This window comes from Channa argus, chromosome 8 (genome assembly GCF_033026475.1).
Source record: "Channa argus isolate prfri chromosome 8, Channa argus male v1.0, whole genome shotgun sequence".
Taxonomy (NCBI): Eukaryota; Metazoa; Chordata; class Actinopteri; order Anabantiformes; family Channidae; genus Channa; species Channa argus.
The window spans coordinates 23,027,082-23,039,289 of NC_090204.1; the positions used below are offsets into that span (position 1 = coordinate 23,027,082).

The 12,208-nt window shown below is 43.5% G+C and overlaps 1 protein-coding gene across 1 annotated transcript in view; it reads left to right on the forward strand.

The window, feature by feature from the left end:
- The first annotated feature begins 513 nt into the window (after positions 1–513).
- The window catches only part of LOC137131753 (ephrin-A2-like), a 58,510-nt gene continuing 46,815 nt past the window's right edge, over positions 514–12,208 (forward strand). The window contains exon 1 of the mRNA XM_067513481.1: positions 514–1,506. Within this exon, the coding sequence (XP_067369582.1) occupies positions 1,352–1,506 (155 nt within the window). The 5' untranslated portion in view covers positions 514–1,351. The remainder of the gene's footprint in view (positions 1,507–12,208) is intronic.

The following is a 12,208-nucleotide window of genomic DNA, read 5'->3' on the forward strand; positions in this document are numbered from 1 at the left end:
CCTCACCTCTGATCACAGGTGAGAGGACGGCTCCCTCAGTTCCCGTCACAGGTGAGCACCAGGTGCAGATGAGACACAGATCCTGAAATCATCAGACATAGTTCTTCCTGCAGACACACGGGAGACGCGTGACCCCTGCTTTACTTACCCACTTCACCTTATTACGAGTCCACAGGCCCCTGACCCCCCTCGACCTTCACACTTATTTGAGACCTTGTGTTTTTGGACATTTTGTTGTTATTTTCAGTGATTCTGTATCTTTTGGTGGTTGTTAGATTGACTGTCCAACATCAAACGTCAGCAATTCATATGGAGGTTCGGGTCAGCAGGGCCCCTGTGAGTCCCGTACTAGGCCCTGACCACCAGTTTCAGATCTACACCTCAATGATTCTGTGCAGCCGGTTCACTGATGGGGGGAGAGAGAGAGAGAGAGAGAGAGAGACACACACACAGAGAGAGCACCAGATAAGGGTGGGGGCACCGTGAATGGGAAGCCCCACCCAGCGGGCTGCACGGGGGCGGCAATACGGAGCGGAGCCGGTGAAGTCACCGAACGCTCCTCGCGCGGCTCCAACAAACTTTCTCCCGGTTCTGCTTCTTCTTCTTTGTTCGTGTCCGTCCGACTTGGTCTGCACCGGAGGACGACGAGGGACAGACCAGGAGACTTCAGAGTCGTGGTTCAGAGAGGAGTGAATCGGAGACCCGGAGAGCGGCTCCTGCTTAGGACTGACGGAGGGTCCTGAACTTGTGCAGCGGCTGCAGACGAGCTGAGCAGCGGGGAGATTTGGGGGAAACGTCGCGGGGTTTCGCTCCGGTGCTCGGAGCTGCTCCTCGGTCACATCTGAAGCTCGGACCCTGGACGACCAGGAGGCTTACACATTTAACGGAAAGAGGACCTGAACCGGACTGAGTTCAGATCCGGTTCTGACCTGGTTGTGACTGAGTAAAGATGAAACTTTTGGACAGTTTGTCGTCGTGGACGCGGGTTTGGGGGATTTTACTGAGTGTGAAAGACAAACTGTCTCCGTGAAGCTTTTTCTTCTTTACACACACACACACACACACACACACACACACACACACACACACACACACACACACACACACACACACACACACACACACACACACACACACACACACACACACACACGACGCGTGTTTCAGGAACATGGACCCGGATCACCGCGCGAAGAATGAAGCCAATAATCCATGAATATTAAATATCGATCAGCTGTGTGGATCCAGACTGATTAAACCCACATATCCGTGTTCTGCTGAAGTCCGGGAGCCTCAGGTTTTCATGTGTTTCGGGACTGGTTCTGTTCAGAGCTGAAGAGAAGAGACGCGGATGTTCGCCGCGCCGCCGCACATGGAGCGCTCCGGACGGCCGCCGCTGCCGCTGCTGCTGCTGCTCGGCCTCCTGATCCGGCTGTGCGCCGCCCTCACCGACGACCGCATCATCTCCGACCGGTACGCGGTTTACTGGAACAGCTCGAACCCCAGGTAAGATGGATGGGTCCAAAAGAAGTCAGGGGAGGGAGATCGGGGTCAGCGGTTGAAAATCCTTTAACCCTCTAGTGATGAAGTAAAATTTTAGTTCGCGTTTAGGAAAGAAATCAGGGGAAAAAAAGATAAAGGGGAAAAAAGGACCGAACGATGCCAAGTTTTCTGCAGTTTTCAACAGACACAAAAGGACACTTGAGTTTCCACAGATAAAAACTATAAAACTCAAAATGACAAAAATAATAAGAATTATTAAGAATCTTATTTATTTAGCACAAAGTTCAAAATAGAAAAAAAACTAAATCAAAACACATCAGAGCTAGAAGAATTTTTTTTCTTCTCACATGAAACAGCAGTGAGGAGAGAACCTGTGTAACTGGAGGGGCCCGGTCCCTGTGGCCCCTTCCCCAAATCAAAAAGAATCAGTGGAACAAAATCAGCTCAAGTAAAAGCGTCTTTAATCTTTCGTTTTATCTGAAACCTTCAGAGTCAGAAAAGTAAACGGAATTTAAAATTCTCTAAAGCTTCTTCATTTGTCTCCGTGGATGTCGGCGAGTTCAGTTTTCAGACCTTTTTAATAAATGAACTCGTCAGGAACAGGAGCAGCTGATTCATTGAGAAAGAAAAGGAGGAGTTGACCTGAAGCAGGATGGTCAGATGAAACAGGAGACACTTAGACATTAGGGAATTATCTTTTTTTTTTAGTGTCCATCACTGCGACTGAACATGTTTTAAAGACAAATTCACACATTTCACCCTAAACTGCAGAGTCCACCACGCTCTGACCTCTGACCTCTACTCTCACACCTCTTCTGGGTTCTGAGCATATTTTCTGCTCTCCTCACCTGGCAGCAGAGAGTTAACTGCTCTCTGTTCTCTGCTCTGATTGGTCAGCTGCTATCTCATCGTCCAATAGGAGCCTGAACTGTTTTCAGTTTGTCACTGCAGGGTTTTTATGGTTTTATTTTGGTGAGGCTCAGATTTTGGCAGCATAAAGTTTCGAAATAAGCGGAATTGAAGAGACTTGCTGCTGTAGTGTGTGTGTGTGTGTGCTGCATGTGTTCAAAAATGTTCCCTTTCACTTATACGTAAACACAGAGTCGTAGCCATGGTGACTTCTAAAATCAGCGGTGCATTGTCGTCCACAAACTGACGTGATGTTCAATAGCTCTGTTGGGATCTGAAGTAGAAATACTCTTTACAGTATATTTGTGTACGGCAGGTTTCAATAATGTCTAATCTAATTTAGATTATTATTAATTTTTTTTGTTTTGCTCTCGGGACGTAGAAACATGAGCTGTTGTGACTTGATGAGTTAATTGAAGAGTCAATTTAACTAAGAAGACTTCCCAGCATGCATTGTTAAAGACTGAAGTCCTTTTTTTTTTGTAGTTTGAAGAAAAGATTCATGATGTCAGACAGAAACATGATTTAACTTCACCTGTTTCAGGTGACAGCAGGCTTCACAGTTGATTAATTCAGGATATGAGACACTGTAGTTCCTGAGCTACTTCATAGCTGCTGCTGGTGGTTTGTAGCTGGAACTGTTCCTTCTCTTCCTCTGCACAGGCCAAAAAGTCTGAGTAGTTTTAAATGCTAAACTCCTTTTGTTGAGTTATCGTTGCTTCGCTGGAGCAAAAACAAGATTGTGCTAAATGTGCAGCACAGATCAAATCCTCCATCGTGGTTCCGCGCTCACAGTTTTCCACAGTGGTGTTGCAGGTTTTCAAGGGCCAACGTCATGCGTGTAACCAACAACATGTAGCAGCAACAAGCCTCCTCAAACACCAGAAGATTAATTTGTTCCACGTGTAAGAAGTGATTCAGTGGAATGAATGTGAATAAAAAAAAAAAATCTACGTTTCGGTCCAAAAACCATCAGCAGCACAGCTTTGTGCTGTCAGCAGCCTTCAGAACATCAGCAGAGAGCAGCTGGAATCAGCTTCAGGGGTTCTGTGCTGACACAGATGAGGAATCAGCTGCTACATGCTGCAAAGACACAACTTGCTCTACAATAAAACACGAGACATGAAGTAAAGAAAACTGGGATAGAAGAAGAAACGCAAGCCACCAACTCTCGCACCTGCTAGTCTGCATGTCGGCAGGAAGCACTTCACATCTGTGTGCAGTCGCTGCGTTTCATTGTGTTGCCCCTGCTCATCTGTAAGGCTGTAGTATCTTTACTCTAAATACTGTTACATATTTGAACTGAATTTTCGGTGACCTTGTTTGACCTCTGATAGTTTTGTCCGTCGGTGCTTCACTCGCAGTTTGTGGCTGTCTGTTAGTTAAGGATTCCTTCACTGACAGTGATTCTGACAACAAGCACACACACTGTGTTGTGTGTGTGTGTGTGTGTGTGTGTGTGTGTGTATACTGCGCTCAGAAGCACACGTCGCTTTTCAAATACACACACAAACACACTCACACTCACAGGGAGCAACTAAGTTGGGGTTCAGTGTCTTGCTCAATGACACTTTGACTGTGGGATTTGTGGACGACCGGTCTACTTCCCGCACAACAATCGATCCTATAGTGCGAAGTCTTTACGTCACGTGTTTCTGTCGGTCTTTCAGTTTCTGTTATTTTAATAAAAATAAACTCGATAAGAAGCTTTTCATATTCATATAAAATCACGACTGTTATCTTCGTCTTTACTCTGCACCATGTCTGGACTTTCACCATATTTTATGCTTTTTGCTAAATTTGACCAGATTTAATTGGAACTTCCTGCGTCTTTGAGATGCTCCACAATACTCAGTGCAGTGATTCAAGAATGAATTGCGATTGTTAATTTCCTTTATTATTTTCTCACAGTGCAGATCATTCACTGCAGCTTCATCAGTTTTATCTGATTGTTTCGTCGAAGAAACATTTTTTTTTTTTTTAATTACAAACCTTTTTATCGTTAATCGTTTTAACTTGTTCCTGCTGCAGAAAATAGTGGAAATAATAAAAGTAACGTTTGTTTTTGTTACATCGACATTATCAGCTATTATTTCTGATTATTTTTATGATGCTGAAATATAGATAGTTTTTTTTATTTATTTTTTTAGCTGCTTCTTCGTGATATTTTTTTTTTTTTTAAAGCAACAAAATTTTACAAACATTCTCCATTTTTATTAAAAGTGAAACTAATTTGTACACGTCGCTGTTTCATATTCGCCAACCAGCCCAGTCTCCGACACTCATTGTTCCCATTTTTCTGCAGTCGAGGAAACGCTGATCAAACCTTTTTACTGCAGACCTGACGTTCGCGCTCGAACTGCAGTGTCCTCAGATGACCTTCTCTTCCAGCAGCCACGAACAGTTAGTCCACTAACGGACTGACTGAATATATTTTTTTAGAACTGATTTTAAATTAAGCATCTTCTATAGAGAATTAACTTCACTTTTAACTTTTAACTTTGTCTTTTTGTACTAGTGAATAATAGACGTCACATTTTTTACTTTTCAAATCTGGTATTTTACATTTTGTGGACACTTTAACTTCACCCCTGTCGCATGTTTGAGGCCTTTTTTAACCGCATACACCTGATCGAGTGTGTAGAACCCAGCGGAAAACCACAGCAGAAGCATTTGTGTTATAGTTTGTAGCGAGTTCTGGTTTTCGGATCAGTTTGTTCGTGCAGTGGATGAGGAACCAATGAAAGTATTAAACAAGTGATTATTAATGTAATGCGGATACACAGTTTAAAAAAAACAAACGTATAGACTGCAAAAAATGTACTTTACATATACTCACATGAATCAATTTTTTTTAAGCCAAATACAGTGTGTGTTTTCCAAACAACACACACTAATGCGACAGTTCCTGCACCATCAACTTTGTCCTCTGACTTTCTTCCACCAGCAGAAAGTCCAAGTGATCAGCACTTGAAACATGTGACATTACCTGAGGTCATTATTTGCTAACCAGTCCTCCCAGGGCTCGTGAGCGTGGATTACTGTGGAAACTGGGCTGAGAGCTCCTCCAACTGCATTATCATGTTTGTCATTGGAAGACGTCAACCTGAAGTGTCTCAGTAAAGTGTTGGGTCACCACGTTCTGCCAGAATGGGTTTAATCCACCTTGGCTTTCATTCCCCAAGTCTCTGGATCTCTACTCGACCCAAAGGATCTTCTGCTGTCTTATGAAGGTGGTGGAGAGCGTCGGCCCAGAATCTCTTTCACGGCTGCTTTGTTGGTAAAAGAACTCGCGGTTTGATCAGTTTTCTCCTCAGTGAATCACGGTCAACTGTATTTTTTATTTTTTTTTGGTCCCTGTTGTGTTGCCATAAGCCTCTTCACAAACTGTTCTGTTTTATGGTTTCTGCTGAAGTTGCAGTATTTCTCTATCTACTAAAGCTCTTTGTACAGCTGGGTTCTGTCCCCTGACTGAGCTCAGAGCTGCTGCTGTTTGGAGGTGAAATGTTTTAGGTGTTTTAGTGGTGACTGGACTCGGTTTCAGTAAATGAAATCATGAGGAAAATCAAGTTTTCCTCTGTGGCTGCACTGTCCCCAAGTCAACCCTCCGCCCTCCCCCCCCCAAAATAAATGTTAACTTCATTAAGGTTTCCACAGAGCTCAGACATCCCACAGCAAGAAGCAAAAAAAAACAGACTGAGTGAGAAGCTCCTGGTGGATTTAATAAAAACCAACGTGAGTCGGACAAACAGTGGAAAACATGAGTTCATTCCGAATGAATACACTTCAGACGAGTTCACCGTCACAATCCTGCTGCTTTAAAGACGTTCACTTGTATGAGCTGCAGGACAGTTCACTTTTACTTTTACTCAAGTACTGTGCTTATGTTTGAGTACTTCAAAACTGGACTTTATGGTTCATTGTACTTGTATTTCAGACTAACTTAAAGTTTTGAACTTTAAGTTAAAACAAATTCAAATAATATATTATTGAGGTTACACATTAATGCAGCAATAAATGATTTCTGCATACTGTGTGCTTTTACAGTTGGTACTTGAAGAAAAGGGGGTAGAGTGGCTGCCTACCGACCATAGGGTCGGAGGTTCGTGCCCTGCTCTTCCCGACCACATGTCGAAGTGTCCCTGGGCAAGACACTGAACCCCCAGAAATTATGAGAAATTATGGAGGGTTGCGTCAGGAAGGGCATCTGCCGTAAAAACTGTGCCAAAAAAAACATGCGGACTAATGATCTGCTGTGGCGACTCTGAACTTACAGGATAAGAGGAAAGGACTTTTCTGCTCCATGTAACTGTTGGATAAACGAGACTCAGCTAGTGATTAAACAGGACTGTTCCACAGGACGTCCTCAGTACAGTTTTAATTTATTAACTTATTAATAGTCATTCTTTGATTAATGTTTGACGTTGATGCTAATTCTGTTGCTGCCAGTTGAATATTTTACCAATATCAGAAATTGATGAAGCTCTGCATCATCCTCAGGGCCCCTCACAGGTAAATCCAGCTCGCTGCTTCTCGTAAGCCTGCTGCACTGACTGATTCAGGGATCACTCAGCTGGCCCCAGTTTTTACTATGTGAAAGCTCCAGAGGGGAACCTGAATGCATCGTTCAGTTTTCTGAACATTTGATTGGCTGTAATCTGAAAGTGAAATTGTTTAGTTACTTCTCCACTCGCACTGGGTCCAGTTTGTTCTGAAGGTCCACTAAAGCCTGATTAGAGCTGTACATAGTCAGATGGGTCAAAGGTCACGCTGTAGTTCCATTATGAGTCAGTTCTCAGAGCAATTGTGGGAGAATGAAATTGAATTTAGCCAGTTTAGATGTGACTGGACAGGAATCCAGTTATTTTCTTTATTTTATTATTTAATTCTCTGACCCTCCCAACATCATCTTCATCACCTGCTAATCAGCTGACAGCAACTCGTTTGGCTGTTTAAAGGGATCATTCATTAGCTCGTCACAGTCTGGCAGGTTTCCCTTCTCTCACTCCTGCACTGTTGGGGGACAAAATGGCGGACTGTTTCATTCACAGGAAAAAAAACAGAAATGCACAGCTGCAGCCGCCATTTTGTTCCGCCTCTTAACTCTGAGGTCGGTAAGGTCCCCCCCCGTCCCCTGCCCCCTCGCCTCCTCATCCTGCTTAACCCCCCATCTCTAAACCTTCCTCCTGACCTGCATGAAGAGCAGCGAGGCGTCGCCTGAGACGGACAGTTCCAGATAGGACGCTTGGACGGACAAGAACCAGCAGAACCATCAGTATTTCAATCTTTCTAAAAATAATTTGGTACATTCACTGTAGAGGTTTTATTTTCCTCTTTCAATTAAAAATAGAAATCAATTTACCACTTAGTGTAAATTAACAATTATCACACACTTCAGAACAATTACAGAAAATTTGTTAATTCTTAATTAAAATTTTTTGGGACGTTCACTCCGGTTTCAGACTGCAGCTGAAATCATAACCTGCAAGTGGTGGTGGTTGTTGTTGATGTTGTTTTTTTCTTCTTCGTCTTCTCCTCCATCATCATCTTCTTCTTTTTCTTCTTCATGTCCTCCTTCTTCTTCTCCATCATTAAGAGACATGGTCTCACCTGTCTCCCTGACGATGACAACAGTGATGATGGTAAAACTGGAGCTGTGTGTTAAGTTGACTGCATTTTTCAGCAGCATAGTGTTCGGAGGAATGTGGGGGGGGGGGGCAGAATTGTCTTATAAAAAAATACGTAATGAAAAACTGAATACTTTTCTACATTGAGTATTGTGCTTTTGTCCTACATTTTACAATGTGTAATTAATACTTCAACTTGAATATGTTGAAATGATCTCTTTTTAGTGTCATTTTGGTTTTATTATCAACTGATTTAAGATTTTGATTCTAATTGGTTGATGGCTGCATATTGATCTTTTTTTCATAGTTTTGTTTTCTACAGATGGAATTTAGGTTCACAAGCTGATCTGGGGGCAGTTTATGTGCACCGTCCCTAAAGTTGTTCTTCGACCTTTTTTGGGCAAGTACTCACACTTTTAGGTATTTTAGGTTTTTACTCATGCATATAGTTATTGACCTTTTGACTGTGGTCAGGGTCTTTATGCCCATTTCAAAAACAGGAACTTTTCCCAGGGAGAAGAACCAGCATCTACATTTGGTTTTACAGCTGTAGTTTTTCCCAGAAAAGTCTCTCGTCAGGTGGTTCTACGTTATAGTAATTTTTGAAGAACCAGTAACTATAAGGGAGCAATGTGAGTTAACAAGGAAACGTAAAATCCTGGTGGCTTCCTGCGCAGTTTTCCCCACACACAATTGTAAATAAAGTGACCGACCATCTCGCTTTTGACTTATCATCAGGTCGCTTTGTTTAATCCTCCCAAGGCTTTGGTCCTGCTGTGATGCAGGTTACAAGTGTAGATCGCCCGCCACAAATCCTCATCATGATTGCTGCTGGATCGCAACAGTGTCATGTCACATAATGAGATGTGATGTGACCCAGGCACATGATGTAGGTTCATGATGTAGAACCTGTCTGTTTTAGTCTTGACGCGCCTGTTTGATGATGTTGGGTTTGAGTAGTTGAACTAACTAACCACTGGTTCCTCAGAGAATCGGGGTATTAACACACTTTGTGGTTAATGAACTGACTCGTGAAAAAGTCCAGCGTGGACCTTTTTTTTTTTTTGTCCACATTCTCTCAGCCTGCTTGAGACGTGTTGTGTTCCTGGAAATAGACTGAGTTTGTGCAGATGGATGTCAGCAGTGATGGGAGCTGTGCAGGAAACTCAGTCTTTGTGTTGGTTGGTGTCACGGACCAATGGCGTGGCAGCTTGGCGTCAGTGGGGAGAGGTTTGTGTCAGAGCCGCTCCTCCAGTTATTTTTATATTCTCTCCTCCGCGTGTCTCAGCACTTCATCATGCTTTCTGCTCCCTGCTCATGCATTTTAATGTCTGACCCACATTTCATTGGCTCTTTACTTAAACACACACACACATACACACACACCAACACACACACTGGAAACTTTGAAGTCCTGAAAGTCCTGGAGGAGGAAGGTGAAAAGCTGCAACCTTTCAGTGTTTTCTGATGAAATTTGGCCTGAAAAGCAGCATTAAGTGTCGAGCAGGTCGGAGCAGAACTGCAAACAAATCCCTCTGAAGATTCAAGTTGGGGTTCGCGTTCAGCGCTTGTGCAGCGGTGTGCACGTAATTACGCTGCAGAAAGTCTTAAAGGAGCAGTGTGACGTTTAGGTAAAGCTGCCCCCGTCTCTGCAGATCAAGTTCATCTGTGCCGCCCGAACTTAGCTCGAAGACTGGAAACTGAGCCTTGCTTAAATAAAGAATTTGTCTTTCTAAGACAATAAAGTTAGAAAACAGTGGGGTCACACTGAGTAGTCAGTGAAAGCTTTTCCACAACCTCAAACCTTGAAAGTAATCTGCGGTGAAAGCATGAACCATGTACAGTTTACTGGCTTAAGATCGTCCTTCTGTGTCCTTAGGTGAGGACATGTCTTCACCCTTAATGGGCCTTATTCACTGTGATCGTGTCTTTCTGTGTAAGCTCATATTTCACTGCAGTAAATCGAGATTCACGTTCGTATGCAGCGATGCTCTGTAAGACTTTCTGCCGCGTTAGCTGATTTGTGTCTTTCCCACCTTTTCGGGTTTTAAAGGTGTTTTAATTTGGTTTCGTATCGCTAGCAGGGCGTGTCTTCAGTGCACGTGAGTGGCGAAGGCTTCGTTCACCTGATTCCTGGTGGTGGGAGCAGCTCGTAAAAGAAATGATATTAGCACGGAAGCAACCAGCTCTGAACACAGAACGTGGCGACAGGGAACAGGAGGCCGATCAGGACCTCTTTGGTTTTCCACGTAGCTGACCAACACGAGTGATGCTTTAATGGTTAAACTGTTAGAAGTGCGGCTCCTGCTGCTTCCTCTGCTCTAAAACCAGGGTTGGTCAGTTTGCTTTCCTGAATTGTTCAGCCGGATTCTGGACGCAGTTGACGTGCCGTGTTTTTGTGAGACATGGTTGTCCCGCTGTGAGGACCGAACGGACGCTCAGTTGCGGTGACGCCGGAGCTGTCAGTGGCCCCCGTCTAATTTAGAAACAATGCTGCTATAGCGATCAGGTTTTATTAATTACATCATTAAATCACTGCTGATGGTAGTTTTCCGGATGATGGACGACTGCATTTGGAGACGCAGCGAATACGTTAATCTTCTTGTTCAGACAGTAAATCTGTTCCTCTGTCTGTGAGTCCAAACACACAGACACTGAACTCAGGCTTTAAATTCATAAATCACAAAGGAGCCAAGAAACTAAAACAGGACATGATAAAAATTTGAATATGTGTTTAGATGAAGCTCTGTCCTCATAACTAATAAACAACATATTCATCCTGTAAATGATGTTAGGTTTCATTACTTCAAGTGTCACTATTAATTTCAAAGTGGAATAAACAAGGATTTAGTTTGAAATTAGGATCATAAACTGACAGGAAGTCAGTCACTGACGGATTAAAATGTTAATTATCTCCCAAAACTCCGCTGAAAAATGGCAGAGATTTAAATTTCAAAATGTTGCCGTATTAACATCAAACCAGATCCTCACCGCGGGTGTCTGGCCTGAGTCGGAAGTATTGAGCTCACCAAAAAGTGTCAGAAATATCAGCTTGCTGATATTTAACTCAGTTAATCTCCTTTCAATCGGGGAAAATTGTATTGTAATATTGAGTTAATTTAATTGAAGGTTTAAAATGCTTCCGTGTTGTAGATTCAGATTCTGGGACACAAACAGGTCGATTAGGGAAACCTGGTTGCTCCACGTAGATCCCTTTGCCATGTATATGGGTAACCAGGTTTCTGATCGGCTTTCTCCAACCGCACGTGTGCGTGTACTGAAAGACAGGAACACGCAGCTGAAAGAGTTAATGAAAGGAGAGTTCATTAACATTTTGGAAGTCAGACAGAAAAATGAACTAACACAAAACGCCTGATAAAAGATTATTTTATTCACACAGTCCCTGTTGTGGATCAGCTGTGTGTGTGTCTCCACGTTTTTTCTCCCTTCTCTCTTGCTGCTCTGTCACTCTGCTGCGACACACACACACAAAGCAGATTTTCTGTCACTATACAGCTAAAATCCGTGAGCCAGACTTCAAAATAAGTTCAAAGTGTAGAAGACATCCGGTTCCTCTGCTGGTTTCCAGTAACCAGGTATCTGCAGTGCATGTAAATACTACATCAGGGGAAGTGAAGCTGTGAAGTGACGCCACAGCGTGCGGCCGTGTGACAGCATGACGTGATCTGTGTGCTGTGAAGGCGTCACGTGACAGAATTGCGTTGCAACTTTGATGTGATGCAAAAGCAGTACAGGCAGCGTGAGGTGACCCGTTGTGATGCGGGAGTGGGATCTCGGTGTAACCTGAGACACCACCACAGGTGGCTGCTTTTGCCATCATAGGCCCAGTGGATTCTAGTCTCCCTCCTGACTGGTCCACTGGGCCCTCGGGGAGATATCTGTGTGGGTTCGTGGACCTCCGAGCAGATGGTGACCTGCGACCTCTCGGGCAGCTTGAGATTTGAGGAGGGGAAAGAAAAACAGAGTAACGTTACATGTGAGACTGTCAGGACTGTCAGGACTGTCAGTCACGGGCTTTACTGCTGCACCAACATTCATCCTCCTGCACTTTCTCCTGTTTCTGTTCAAACATTGGAATGTTTCTCTGTAATGAATCTTTGTTTGGTTTTCTGTTAGTGATGTAAACTTATTAAAATGACTCTGCGTAG